At 43.2% G+C, this 15,245-nt stretch overlaps 1 protein-coding gene and 1 long non-coding RNA gene across 6 annotated transcripts in view; one reads left to right on the top strand and one right to left on the bottom strand.

Moving 5' to 3' along the window:
• The window catches only part of LOC149124739 (uncharacterized), a 27,453-nt gene continuing 12,208 nt past the window's right edge, over positions 1-15,245 (top strand). Inside the window, exons 1-2 of one of the 4 annotated variants that reach the window (XR_016213535.1) lie at positions 1-1,312; positions 5,407-7,761. This is a non-coding gene — a long non-coding RNA (uncharacterized LOC149124739). Of the gene's footprint in view, positions 1,313-5,406; positions 7,762-12,952; positions 13,032-15,245 lie in introns of those variants that run through there. The other 3 variants (XR_016213534.1, XR_016213532.1, XR_016213533.1) reach the window with 3 other exon arrangements.
• The window catches only part of LDHB (lactate dehydrogenase B), a 21,972-nt gene continuing 14,119 nt past the window's right edge, over positions 7,393-15,245 (bottom strand). For both annotated transcript variants that reach the window (XM_008259339.5, NM_001195707.2), the window contains 4 exon segments: positions 13,166-13,339; positions 11,462-11,579; positions 9,421-9,544; positions 7,393-7,759 (listed from right to left, as the gene is read on the bottom strand). In XM_008259339.5, the coding sequence (XP_008257561.1) occupies positions 7,592-7,759; positions 9,421-9,544; positions 11,462-11,579; positions 13,166-13,339 (584 nt within the window). In that variant the 3' untranslated portion in view covers positions 7,393-7,591.

The following is a 15,245-nucleotide window of genomic DNA, read 5'->3' on the forward strand; positions in this document are numbered from 1 at the left end:
GTTGGGGCCAGTGTTGTGGCACAGTGAGCTAAGCTGCTGTCTGATTCCGGCATCCCCTATCAGAATGCCACTTGGCGTCCTGGCTGCTCCACTTCGGATCCAGCCTGTTGCTAATGTACCTGGGAAGGTAGCAGAGGATGATTCAAATACTTGGGCCTCTGCAACCCATGCAGGGAGCCCGTGGAGTTCCAGGCTCCTGCCTTAGCCTGGCCCAACCTCTGCCGTTGTGCCCACTGCAGGGTGAACTAGCAGAGGAAGATGTTTTTCTCTTCTGTCATTCTGTCTTTCAAATAAATAAAATTAAAACCTTAAAAAAATGCAGGTCTCAAAGCTAGACTCACATTTCCCTGAAACACACACAGTGTCTACTCAGATGCAGTTCCACTGGCTTGAAAAGGGAAACAGAATTGTTAGACCTAAGTCATATTCCAGCTCTGAGAAGTAAACATTAGATTCATTTTCAAAGATGTGTTGCTCTGAGTAGACAACTAGCTAGCAGGCTAAATGCATCTGAAAGTCCTTAGGCAAACAGCATGTCAGCAACCAAAACAGCTGAGGCAGCAGCCAACTCTGTGCGTAGCAGGTAAAGCCGCCACCTGCAGCTCCAGCATCCCATATGGGCGCCGGTGCTAGTCCCATCTGCTCCGATTCCAATCCAGCTCTCTGCTATGGCCTGGGAAAGCAGCAGAGGATGGCACAACGCATTGGGCCCCTGAACCCACGTGGGAGACCCGGAAGAAACTGCTGACAGCTGGCTTCGGATCAGTGCAGCTGCAGCCATTGCGGCCATCTGGGGAGGGAGCCAGTGGATGGAAGACCACTCTGTGTCTGTCTTTGCCTCTGCCTCTCTGTAACTCTGCCTTTCAAACAAATATTTAAAAAAAAAAAAAAACAGCTGAAGCAAATGCTGGGAAAACTGTAACCTGGTAGTTACTCAGTGAGTGAGGAATCTGTGTGCTAGGAAATAAACACTTTGCTGCAAGCTGCCCCAGGTGTGCTGGCCCCCCAGGCACCGATCTTGCAAGATCATGAATAGAGTCTCACTCTTGCTGCACGCCATCTTTAGGTGGTCAGGTGAGGCTGTTTCTCACCACTTGGAAGCTCATCTGGGATCTTTGTGCCTGTGTGGAGTGGGAGCTCAGGTAGAGGGGAGGTGCGTACCACCCAGTTTCAGCCCTGCTCTCTCTGGGTGCCTCCTCTCACTGCAGAAGCCACAGAAAAGCCAAGACTGGTATTTGGAAGACAGCAGAAGCGACAGAGAAAAGAACAAGCAGGGACTGTGGCAACCAGGCAGCCTCGTTCACGAGCCAAGGTAGGAAACAACTGGAGTATAATTACTGCCTTGGTGCTGGGCGTTTTTGGGAGTCAAAGTGTGTGTGGCTGAGAAGTAGCCATGCTACGAAGCATGCATAGTCTCAATCGATACTTCTGTCCTCCGGCAAATCAACATTAGGATGGTTGAGTGTGTGTAGCTGAAAATGGGAAAGTTCTAGGCCTGGGGAGGAGGAAGCTCAAAAAGCCCTCTGTGTAGGCTACACTGTGGTACAGTGGGTTAAAGCCTCAGCCTGCAGTGACAACATCCCTTAAGGGTGCAGGTTCAAGTCCCAGCTGTTCCACATCTGATCCAATTCCCTGCTGATGGCCTGGGAAAAGCCGTGGAAGAAGGCCCAAGTGCTTGGGGCCCTACACCCATGTGGGAAAACCAGAAGAGGTTCCTGGCTTCTACCTGGCCCTGCCCCAGTTGTTGCAGACATTGGGGAGTGAACTAGCAGAAGGAAGATCTTTGTGTAACTCTGCCTTTCAAGTATTAAAAGAAAAAAAAAAACACTCTCTGCCCCTGGAAAGTCCTTTGTGGGAGAATGCTGGGGTCCTGGGGGGGCACCCCATGGTGTTGGCATGTGCATACGTCTGTGTCTGGGTGTTATATTGGTGTGCCTGTGTCAGGGTTGCATACATGTTTGTGTTTTTCTGGATGAAGTGTGTATTTCATGTGGCCCAAAACATCCAAATTTGTTTTATTTATTTGAAAGGCAGAGTTACAGAGAGGCAGAGGCAGAGAGAAAGAGCGAGAGGTCTTCCACCTGCTGGTTCACTTCTCAGGTGGCCGCAATGGCCAGAGCTTCACCAATCTGAAGCCAGGAGCTTCTTCCAGGTCTCCCATGTGGGTACAGGGGCCCAAGAACTTGGGCCATCTCTACTGCTTTCTCAGGCCATAGCAGAGAGCTGGATGGGAAGCAGAGCAGCCAGGACTCAAACTGGCGCCCGTATGGGATGCCGGCACTGTAGAAGGCAGCCTCCAAATATCTGATTTTAAAGCCTTCAGTGTTCTGGCCTAGGTCTGGCTCAGATGAGGACTGGGGATGGCAGGTGGAGTTGTACGTGGTGGAGCCTTTTCTTCCCAGAGGGAAAGAGACGATTCTCTCCACCAGCTGAAAAACTCAAATCCCATCCTGTTGACTCCCATTCCCATTTTCTTAAAAGTGGAGGAAAATGATGGTGTCTGCCTCTACTTTGCATGCACCAAGAAGGGGTCTGAGAAGAGGAGTCAGGGCCTAAAGAATGCAGGGAGGCTGACCCCACAGCACCTGCAAGTTTACATGCAAAACTATCAAGAAAAGGGATTTAGAGAGCTTCCCTATTGTACATATACCTACTTCACAAAGTGCCAAGGTGGCAGGGAGAAACTGGCTTTAGCAATATTCCCCTTTTAAGTATTGAAGTCAAAATTTAAAATGAGGCTACCTCTGGAATTCTCGCTGCGTTTAGCCAATCAGCCCAATTCTTGGGACCTGAAGAGGAACAGATAACCTTTTTGGCTGATACTGGAGTGGCCCATTCTTCCCTGACACAGTAGCTAAAAGGTACAGAATTATCCGGGTAAAAATGGACCATGTTAGGAGTAGAATATTTAAAAAAGAAAATGCTAATCAGACTAGGACCAGGACAGATTGAGAGGTCATTTTTATAGGCACCTGCAGTAAGAGTTAATCTCCTGGGCTGGGATCTGATTATGAGATTAGGTTTAGGATTAGGAGTAGAAAAGGAGCAAATAAAGGTAAGGGGAAAAGTGTTTACAACCAGTGATCGAGGAAACGCATTGCTGGATTCTAATGGCGGAAGATTTCCTAACAATTGATAAACTGTGGATTGTATGCTGTCAATCAAGCTTCAAAATTAAAAATCTGGACAGAAAGGAGCCTTCTAAGCATTAGGGGAAAGCAGCATAAAGTCCCTGGTTTACTAAAGGGGATACTTAAATGTTTTGTCTTCCGGGCTTAAAGATTATGCTGATACTTCGAGGGTTTACAACTTTTTAGTAAGAAAGCTATAAGCGCATGAATGTGTTCTTGGTGCAAAAGGTAAGATGCAAAGAGAAACTGAAGGAATGTCATAGGAGGTCTGTGGAAGTTCAAGGCTGTGTGAGATTAGGTTGCATCTTCAAAGTCCACATAGCAGGATTAACTGATTGTCTACCTCTTTGTTCCATGATGCTGATATCACATGCCAATGTACATTTTTTCCGTGTTTGTAACTACCCTAGATAAAGGTTTCGTATATTTTGAAAATGCCAAATTTATGTTGCACTTATGAGGGAATTAGTGTGCATATAAGTGAGCCATTGCAGTCCCCAAATGATGTGGGATGCAATCCTTAGGGACTATGGGTGTGTGCGAATCTGTCTCATCACTAAGCGGGTGTGGAGGTTGTGTAGGTGCCTAGCGTGGGAAGGCTGATCATCCCTCCGGCTAAAAGAATGCCTTGCCCAAATTCTGCCTCTGGAGTTCCCAGTTCCTTGCATTCTCCTTGGCAATCTGGAGCTGATTGAGACCTGGTTAGCTAGATTGGCACAGGTCACTTCACTTGGTGATCTGAACAAGAATATTGGGAGGAAAAACTCAGCACTAGAACATCCACAATGGAGGTACACTTCGTAAAAGAATGTCTTTTTTTTTTTTTTTAAGATTTTTTAATTTATTTATTTGACAGGTAGAGTTACAGACAGTGAGAGAGAGAGAGAGAGAGAGAGACAGAGAGAAAGGTCTTCCATCCATTGGTTCACCCCCCAAATGGCTGCTACGGCCAGTGCTGCACTGATCCGAAGCCAGGCGCCAGGTGCTTTCTCCTGGTCTCCAATGCGGGTGCAGGGCCCAAGGACTTGGGCCATCCTCCACTGTCTTCCCGGGCCACAGCGGAGAGTTGGACTGGAAGAGGAGCAACCCGGACTAGAACCCGGCCCCGGTGCCTATTTGGGATACAGGCGCCGCAGGCGGAGGATTAACCTAGTGCACCACAGCGCCAGCCCCAGAATGTCATTTTTTTAAAGCAGAGGAAGCTAAAAAACATGAAACAAAAAGGCAATATTAGAATTTTAGACAATTTGAATGTCACTGCCCTCATGTATTGAGAGGAATTTGAAACATTTATGCAACAATTTACCAATCTGTCCACCTGTGTCAAAGCCATAAAACACAGAAGTTAGACCTTAACGTGCTTCCTTTTAAGCACTTAACCTCAGCATTGTCCATTCCTTGAACCACCGTCCGCTGACCCTGACATCTACGTAGGCTGCTGTGTAGCCTCTAGTTTCTCCCTGGACATGTAAGCGCATAGAAAATGGCCTTTTCTTCCTTCATGCTCCTGCACTGTTTGCACTGATACAGCTTTCTGTATTGATAGGTAGAGAGCCTGCTTACTCTTGCTATACAATGGAACAGTATTCTCTTCCATTGAATGCGTAGAGATGCTCTATGTAACACTGTCCTATTGCTATAATTTCAACTCTGCTCTATCTTTTGCTGTGATAGGCCACATGGCCTGACTAGAGTAGAACATCCTTCCCACAAGTGGAACTTCCAAGTCAAGAGGCTTATGTCTTTGCAATTTGACGGATACTGCAAATCTCCTGTTTTCATGAGTTACACTAATTCATGCTCTTTGCTGCAACATTTAAGTTTCCTTTTTGCAGTTAATAGAATGTATTATCAAACATTTGGATTTTCACTTTCCTAAATTAAAAATGGTATAGTTGTATATTTTGAATTTACCTTTCTTATGAATTTTCTCCTCATTTAATAGCAATTTGCTTTGATTTTGCTTATTTACTTATTTGAATGAGAGCTCATCCAGTTGCTAGATCACTCCCAAAATGCCTGCGACAGCCAGGGCTGGGCCAGGTCAAACCCAGATGCTGGAAAGGGACTCGAGTACTTGAGTCGTCATCTGCTGCCCCCAAGGGTGCACATTAGCAGGAAGCTGAATTGGGTGCAGAGGTGAGATTTACACCCATGTACCCTGATAGGGGATGCAGGCATCTCAGTGTGGCAGCTTAACAATGCTTGTCTCAATCTGCTTTGCTTTTCATAAACTATATCTCTTTGATTGTATTTTCTATGGCATTTTCAAAAGCAATTTCTAAGAAGTCCGCATGAAAGAGGAACATTCATCATTTGCATGAAGAGAATGTGAAAGCAGAATCAAAATAGAGTCATTGCGTCAATCCCAACCAAAAACAACACTGCAAGGTTGACGGAAGGCTTTTCCTGCTGGATTGCCCGACAGTCACTGTGCCAGAACCACAACCTTGCAGAGGCCACTGTTATACAGTGTTTGTATAAAGACATTTGTTCAGCCTCAGTTTAACATCTTCCAGGCTATAAATTATGAAGGCTAGTGATTGTTTCACAATAAGAGGATCCTCTTCATCCCCCTAGCTCATCCTCTTTGAATGTTCCCAGTGTACTATAACATGTATTTCTATAGCAATGCTTTGCTGTTCCCAAATACCATTCTTCGCAGAATCTGATGTAGATTGGCACTTGATATACAAGTTTATATTTTACCTCCAGTTTGTTGGGTCTTCTGACTTATTCCAGGCAAGAAATTTTTTTTTCCTGCCATTTAATTAACCAGTCTGATCTATAAAGACTCTAGACCTGAATTTAATGAACAGTTGATGTTACTTTGCAAAGCTATGGAAGTGTGGCAGTCACTAACATTTGCTGCAATTTTGTGCCCTGTGCTGAAGAGTGAGGTTTTAGAAGCTGCCTTGTTTGGGTTGAATCCTTGCTGTTAGTGCCTGTGCCCGTTAGGCATCTCTGGTCTGTCTCCACACCTGTGAGATGAGGAGTCAAATACTTGGGGCAGTGGTTCTCAGTCTGGGTGGATTTTCTGTACGTCCCCAGGGGACATACAGAAATATCTGCAGGATTTTTTGATATCACACTTGGGAGGGGTGTGTGACAGCCATCTATTGTGTTGACGTCACAGTGGTTATGGCACAATCTGCGGTGCACAGTGCAATCCCCCACAACACAGAATCATCTGGTCCGAAGTGTCAAAGGTGCCAAGGTTAAGCAATGCTACTTTACGGTCTAGTTGGGATGACTTGAGCATTTGGAAGAGTAAGACTACTTAAATGTTCACAACTATTATGCTCGAACTTTGTGCTAAGTGTTTTATGTAACTTCCTCATTTACTTAACCCATACATATGAGGTACCATCTGCAGGTGAGGAAATGGAAGCTTAGGAGTGGTAAAGTCACTACTTGACAAAAACACAGGTGGGTGATGGATAATAGAGAAGCTCTCAAACCCAGGTTTGTGAGACACCAATATCCATGTTTTTAACACTTCATAAACTGCTAGATACTACATGTACATTGGAAATTGTGCATTAAAGGATGTCTGCCTTAAGCCCTCCTCCAGATTCCTATATTACACGGACTCCTAGGAGTTTGGATCTGGATAAATCAGGCTACACTTTTTTACCTTTCACTATCAAACAGAACTAAGTTTTACAAAGTTAATCTCAATTTTAGAAAGTTGTATCTTTTTTTTTTTTTTTGGACAGGCAGAGTGGACAGTGAGAAAGAGAGAAAGGTCTTCCTTTTTTCCTGTTGATTCACCCCCCACAAATGGCCGCTAAGGCCGGTGCACCACGCCTATCCGAAGCCAGGAACCAGGTGCTTCTCCTGGTCTCTCCCATACGGGCGCAGGGCCCAAGGACTTGGGCCATCCTCCACTGCACTCCCGGGCCACAGCAGAGAGCTGGACTGGAAGAGGGGCAACCGGGACAGAATCCAGCGCCCCGACCGTGACCTGAACTTGGGGTTCTGGCGCCGCAGGCAGAGGATTAGCCTAGTGAGCCGCGGCACCAGCTGAGAAAGTTGTGTATTAGAAGCTCTTCCTTCTAGAGAATTAAAATGGACCTCCTCGTCATACACGCTGACTTTGATTACACTTCTGCAGTTGTCACTCGGGACAACAAAATCACGGCACAGGTTACACATGGCCTTGAGGGATATGCCCAGAAGGTGGAACGTGGCTGGTGTGGCAATTAGTGATGCTTCATGATATGCCAGGAAAATGATGAAATCTCTTGTGAAACAGAGGCACACTACAATAGTTACTTTTATTTGTTCAAGAGCTCATTTTTGTAAGCATTAAGCCAGGCTGCGCTTGGAGTCTGAGCCCCAAATTCACCTAGTAAGGAGGAGGAAAAGCAAACAGGGCCCCACACCCGGGCATGAGCGCTGTGGGCTCAGGACTAATCACATTAGAGCTTTGGTTTCTACAGCCTAGCACTCGCGAGTCACAGGTCTTTGAGGTCCTTCTGGATGTCCCACAAGGTGTCTGCACTTTTCTTGAGCTGGGCAACCTCATCGTCCTTGAGCTTCTGGTTGATGACGCTGGTTAATCCCCGGGCATTGAGGATGCACGGAAGGCTCAGGAAGACTTCGTTCTCAATGCCATACATGCCCTGCAGGAGCAGCAAACAGAGCTTTAGACACTAATCCCCAGAGAAGAACCATCGAAGGTCCTCCCTGTGAACCGAGCATAGAACATTTGATGCACACTAACTCATTCTCTAACTTCCAGAATTGATCAGGTCCACATTTTCCCACTATTTATGTGTTGATTTAATACATAAACTATGTAAGTAAGCACACATGACAATCCTAGATACTTGGAAGAAAGTGAGAAGTATACTACTGAATTTGATTCAATGTGTTTTATTGAACATTGCTCTTGTCTTAGATACTTTAACAAAACCTCATAAACTCATGTCTTCATATTAAATTGCCTTCAGTTGTGGCTCTCAGTGGACTACTTTTCACAAAACCCAAAGTTTCTTAGAGATTTTTAGTTAAGGAAAAAACTTCAGGTGGTAGTTAACCTACAAGGTCCCAGGTACTGGGGGTAAGATTCCTACAACGCCTGTGTTGCTGAAAAAAAATAGTATTATCTCAAAAATACTTGACTGGTTTGTATAGCATAACTTATTCCCGGTTATTTTAAATATATAGTCAGTCAGATTACTTCATTATATTAAGCAAGTTACTTTATTTATTTATTTATTTGAAAGGCAGAGCTAGCTACAGAGAGAATGAGAGCTAGAGATCTTCCATGTGCTGGTTCTCTCCCCAAATGGCTGCAACAGCTGGGGCTGGGCCAGGACAAAGCCACGAACTTCTCCTGTGTCTCCCATATGGGTGCAAGGGCCCAAGGACTTGGGCCACCTTCTGCTGCTATCCCAGGCACATTAGCAGGGAGCTGGATTGGAAGTGGTCCTTCCAGGACACGAACTAGTGGCAATATGGGTTGCTGACATTTGCAGATGGTGGCTTAACCCAATGTACCAAAGCACCGGCCTCACAAGTTCGTTTTTTATATTGGCACTCTGATAGGGGTAACAGTGTTGCAAGTAGCAAATTTACCCACTGCATAACACACTAAATATATTTAAAACTTGTCAACCCTGAAAATTTTTGTTCATACGTAAAAATGAACAAATTCCTGAATATGCACCCTAAAACTCAGCAGTAACTTGATTTTTGCCATACTTTTTCTAGATTTTTCTACAGTATTCTAATACAAATATCTGTACCTTCTTTTATCTCCCAATACTTCCTAAATGTATCCACATGTTTCTTTTCCCACTTACTTCTATTCCCCTGACATTGACTTGAAGAAAATGAGTCAACTGTCTTATGCAGTGCTTTAATAAGATTTTTTTGCTTAAAAATAATTTCTATTTAAATATTTTGTGTGTGGGCTCCATATCTTTTAATTAAATGAAATGTGCTTAGGCAGCAATTGCTACATGAAAGGCAACCTATAGTCTAATACACCAGTTTTAAGTGAAAGTCTTGTATTTATTCAAATGGGCATAGATTTTTTAAATGTGCTCAAAGATTCAGAGCTAGAATTAAATTTGCCATATTGTGCAAATCTTAAAAAATTATTAGATGTCTTAGCATCTACAGGTTTTATGCTCTTACTGTCCTAGATTTCTGAGGAGAAGGAAAAACGCTTACATAAAACTCTGAAATACACAAATAACTTTGGACTGGGACTGTGTTTTATCTTTTTTATTAATCTGTAAGAAATCAACCTCTATTTTGTGCTAGTTTGTCTTACCTTCACCATTGTGGACACTGGGTGAATCCTGGAGAGATTTTTCAGCATGGATTCAATGAGATCAGCCACACTTAATCCAATAGCCCAGTTAGTGTACCCTTTTAGCTTGATGACTTCATAGGCACTGAGGAAAAAAACAGTCATAACAGATCACTGACATCAGTCTCAGCAGTTATGGACTGCTGCTGTGTCTCTTACTAACGGTAACCATGGGCATATTATTTAACATTTCTTGTCTCAGCATCCTCTTTAAAAAGGAGATAACAGTGTCTATTTCATAAGTTTGCTGTGTTAAATAAATTAATATGCATAAAATAATGTCATAAAATGTTTAAAATTGTACAGGGCTCTATATAAATGTTTTGATAAATGTTTGATAAGGTATTTGCTAAATACCTTATTCTAGAAGTGAATATTTATAAAGGTATATTGCTAAAAGCACACATTTTCCCATCAATGCAACTTAATCATAAAACATGATTTATTTGTAGCCATACTGATATTACAAAGTCAACAAATAATGAAAGGAAAATGACAAAACACATCTTGATTGTGAAGTCTCATTTGCCATTGTCACCTAAAATATGATCAATTAATTTAAAAGTGATGATAACAATACTGGTGATTTTCTGGGCACAAATTGTATACCTAAAACCCCAGAAAGGCACTGGTACTTGAGAAGTAGCAGGAATAACTCACTGAGCACCAGGAAATGAGGAATTAATACCCTATAGCATTGACCAGAAGACTCTAGGCAAGGAATATAGTCTGGGTAAGCACAGGGATAATGTTAACTGAAATTCTAAGGATGCTTTAAACTTTTCTTGTTTGCCTTTGAAATGCATAAAAAAAAAAAAAAAGAGTTACACAGAAAGAGATCTTCCATCCATTAGCTCACTCCCCAGATGGCCCCAACAGCTGGGGATGGGCCAAGCCTAAGCACTTAAGCCACCTTCCACTGCTTTCCAACACGTATTAACATGGAGTGGAGCAGCAAGGACTTGAACTGGTGCCCACATAGGATGCTGGTATTGCAGGTGGTGGCTTAGCGCATTGTACCACAATGCTGGCCCCTCTTTCAATTTTTAAAGCTTATTTTTCTCAGGGCTGGTATTGTGTTCCAGCAGGACTGTTCATCAAGATGAAGTTCCTGGTTCCTGGCTTTGTTTGGCCTAGTCCAGACCTAGCAGCTGTGGCCATTTGGAGAGTGAACTAGTGGTGGGAAGATCTGTCTCTCTCTGTTGCTCTTTCAAATTATATACACACAAACACACACACATACACAGGTCAAATCCTGAAAAAAGTCAAGAAAGTTGAAGAGACAAAATGGTTCCATATTTAAGACACCTGTCTTACTACAAAAGTGTTCTAACACTTACTAAATGCTTATCAGTGATACATGTGTGACGTGTGCAGGCTTTAATCTGAGTAAGTTTATGGCCATAATACTATACAGAGAAGAAAACGGAGCTTCATCTTAAGGGTTGCATGACTTGTCGAAGATGATGCAGGAGCATCATCTGAATCCAAATCCATATTCTTTACTCCAGTCCAAAATGACATTTCACTCAGATAAACATGAAGGTCATAGAAGGACACAATAGTTGGTGATCAGAAAGTTTCAAAAAACTGACAGGGAGGAGAAGAGAGACATTTTTAGTTGACTGTGGAAAGGTCATTACAGAGCAGCCCACACACTTTGAGCAGCCAGTCACCAAGGACGTATTTACCAGGGTCTGGGTTTACCTTTCTGAGGGACTCCACTTTATTTGTTTAGGGCCCAGTGTGAAGGTCCTTCTCATTTGTTTGCTTCATGTTTTCTTCCGTTACCTCTACCCTAGACTTGCTCTAGAAAGAAAACATTTGCTTTCCCCGGCAGGACTGGCACAGCGGGTTTGACTAGTCTGAATGAGTCTTTCCTGTCTTCAAAGATAACAGCGGCAGACTTAACTACATCAAGAATGATCTGAGCAGGCAGCAATGGAAACCATTTATGATGTTGATCTAAGGAGAGATGCACTGATCATCTGAGCCCACTCACCTTTCCACCACCATCTTGTGCACCTCCTTCCAGTTTTCACTATCATTGTCTGTTCCCATCTCTGGATTCAGTTCCTGGAGAGAAACACCTGCCACATTCACTCCACTCCAGACAGCCACTGGAAAAATAAATGACAAACATTCTAGATATTTCTAAAGCTACTCCTTAAAAAAAAATCATGTTTTTCTCTCTGTTCAGATTTCATATCAGACATAAGTTACTGAATACAAACTGGAACCACTCCAATGACTAGTAACTTCCAGAGTTCCCGAAAGGCTGACATTGCCTTCAAAGAGCGATACATCTGACCTCTTCACTCCCAACAATTTTAGTACAAAACAGAAGTATTGAGACATAGTTACTGAGAATGTGAAATTCTTTACTTCTCTCTAGGTTTGTGAAATCACAAGGGGTTACTTTGGGACTACCCTAAACATTTGCTTTGAATGCCCGAAACAGCCAGGGCTGGGCCAGGCTGAACCTGGGAGCCAGAAACTCCATCCTAGTCTCATGTTGGTGGTTGGGGCCTGTGCACTTGGGCCATCATCCACTGCTTTCCCAAGTACAGTAACAGGGAGCTGAATTGGAAGCAGTGCACCTGGGAGATGAATTGGCACCCTAATATGTATTGCAGGAAGTGTCTTAAGCCACTGCACCACAATACTGGCCTCTGATCATTGTTTCTAACATAAGACCTTTTTCCTATAATGAAGAAAAAGTCAAATCCTGGAATAAGGCTCAAACATGCTATAATTATACCCAAATACAGTCTGACAAAATGTAATAAAGAACATGAGAAAGAACAACAAAAACCAGTCATTTGGGCTAGACCTTGTTGCCTAAGTTATGTGTGTTTTATGGACTTCTAGAGAGCATTATAGACTCAGGAAATGTAAGCAAGAGCAGGGGCAAAGTGCAGTGTGACTAAAACACTTCTGAAAGGCAAAGCTGTTCATGGCCAAATAGAACCCGTTTAGACCACAACTCCTGCCAAGTCTTTGATGCAAACTGTGAAACCTGCATAGATAGCCCAGCTCAATATGGGAACAGAAAAAAATGCAGATGTTGTAGGGAAAAGGATACAGGAAGGAGAAAGTAAGCGCTGGATAGGAGTTGGGCTGTGATGCATCTCCTGATTCAATGCCACAAGAGTCCCATCTGTGGCATGTGTTCAAACGTGTATTGTCTCAAACTGATCGCTGGGAAGTACCCAGACAAATCCAAACTAATGGCCAGTCTACCAAGTCACTCAGATGATTACAGAAATGACAAGAGGCCTGAGGAGCTGTTCTAGACTACAGGAGATACAACTGGAAGTGATACGTAATTCCAGAACGGATCCTGAATCGGGAAAAAGCTTCAGAGGACATGACATGCGGGAGAACTGTGCCTATGGACTCTGGGTTAGCTAATATGGTATCAGGGTTAGTCCCTGACTTAGTGTTAAATGTGCTGTGGCTACACCAAAAACCTTTTTTTTTTTTTTTTAAGGAAATACACACTGAATGGAGAAAACGGGCAAGATGACTGTGATTTCTGCTTAATGTATCAGAATGAAGCGAGATGGCAGGTAAGAGAAAGAGAGCAAATGGGAATACAACATGAGAACTAACTATACTATTACTGCAACTTTTCTGAAGTATATCCAAGTATATTGTATTGGCAAGACCAATGCCACGCTCCACAGTAGGTTCTGTTTCTTACCACTTGAGTCTCCATGTTCTCCCAAAATCCATCCATGGCAGCTGCTGGGATGAATGCCAAGCTTTTCAGCCATGAGATAGCGAAATCTAGCAGAATCCAGATTGCACCCACTTCCAATCACACGGTGCTTGGGCAGTCCACTTAGTTTCCAGGTCACGTATGTAAGAATGTCCACTAAACATTTTAAAGAAAAAACAGAGGTGAGTAAAGCGAAGCTGACTTCAACTGCCATACGATCAACAGGGTGGGCACCCTGGCTTCCCCTTATCCTACTTCCCCATTCCACAAATGAGATAACTCCAAAAAGATGTAAATACTTCCATTTTTCATAGAGGTGACAAGGGTGAGAAAAGAACAAACTTTTAAGCCTCAGGTATACAGAGAATGTAAAACATCAAATATACCATGAATCATGATTTATATTTACATCGTTACTTGAAAGAATACATATGAACCTTGCAGATTCATTAACTTGACATTCATAGAAAAAGAGGTTAAATCACATCATCTCTTAAGATTCTATGAACCCTAATATCCCATGATTCTAATGAATGTTGTCGTAATCCAAAAAGCTACTGATGGGCTTCCCTGGGCATAAGAAATGATCCCAAAATAATGATTAACAGCTGGCTTTAAAATGCTCTATTTAATCAAAGGGCATCCATAACAGAACTTTTGTTCCTGTGTGGAACAGCATCAAAACCGCATAGAGGCAAAACTTGTGCGGGTTCAGACAGGAGCACAGCCAGTACCAGCTAAGCTGTAAAAAGCAGGAAAAGGGGCAGACAGGAAGAGAAGGAGCAGGAGGTAAATCCAGCAGCCTCCACCTGCACATTCTCTGTGGTATTTCCAGAATGTTTTGGATTCAGTATAAGAGCCTTGCTGGAGAATTAGACTTCGATGCTATATCAAGAAAGCTGTATCGTTAGTGATAAGTGTGCCTGAGGAACCGATGCAGCACCATTGTGCATACTAGGTGGTAATCCTGTCCTAGACATACCCGCAACAGATGGAAGAAGCTTCATATATGAGATTGGAGTATTTTGGACACACCAGTCTAGGTTTATCGGGAATATGACTGAAATCATTTATTTCTTCCTGCTCTGAACTGTCAATACTCAGCTGGCAGGACTTGCCTGGCTCCTAGTCGCAGGCTGTCCATGCAGTATGAGAGAACCGATTTTCTTATTTTATCCACAGACACAACATGCTCACCAACATGCACTAAGTTTGATGACAAATTATATAGTCAAAAGCAATGTGGGACAGAGTGAATTTTAACTGTTTAGGCAGTCAAAGGAGAACACTATGAAATTATCAGATCCAAATTGGCTGTATTTTCGATTCTAGAACCAAGCAAGCAACAGTTTATTCCATCTAATAGAATCAGTGGAGAAGAGCATAAAAAGCTAGATGTTAAGAGGCCATCTGGGTGCCCACATCCCACTCAGGGTGTCTGAGTTCAACTACTGGCTCTGCCCCTGATTCCAGCTTCTTGCTAGTGTGTACCCTGCGAGGCAGCAGTGGCGGCTCAAGCAGTCAGGGCCCTGCCACCCAAGTGGAAGACTGATTTTGAGCTTTGGGCTCCTGGCTTTGGCCTGATTCAGCACTGGCTTTGAGGGCATCTGAGGAGTGATATCAGCAGAAGGAAAATTGTGTGCATCTGTGTGTCTGCTTTTCAAACATTGAAAATTCAGAAAACAGTAGAAAAAATAGAATAAACGTTCTAACGCGATGAGTGAAAATGCTGGCTTCCTACACGGAGAAAAGCTGAAGGAAGCAGAAACAAAAGAACAAAATGAGACTGGCGATTTCAAAGTTACTTTCCTTACAAGTGGGAAAAAACAATAGAAAACTGATGAACATCAGGTGACTTCTTTTGTGTAAGGATTAAAGCAGAGGGAATGTCTTTATCGAGCCAACTGAAACTGGCCTGTTTGGGAAACTTGGCTGTTATCTCTCTAATCCTGACTTCTCTGAAGGTCAGAAAACAGTTTTGGGGTGATGTAAACATTAGCAGGAGTGACTTCACTGTGCCTATTAGCCTTCACTGTGACTATTAACCTCCATGCAGGAGGTT

Source organism: Oryctolagus cuniculus, chromosome 9 (genome assembly GCF_051225735.1).
Source record: "Oryctolagus cuniculus isolate XC-2025 breed Fujian yellow rabbit chromosome 9, ASM5122573v1, whole genome shotgun sequence".
NCBI classification, from domain to species: Eukaryota; Metazoa; Chordata; class Mammalia; order Lagomorpha; family Leporidae; genus Oryctolagus; species Oryctolagus cuniculus.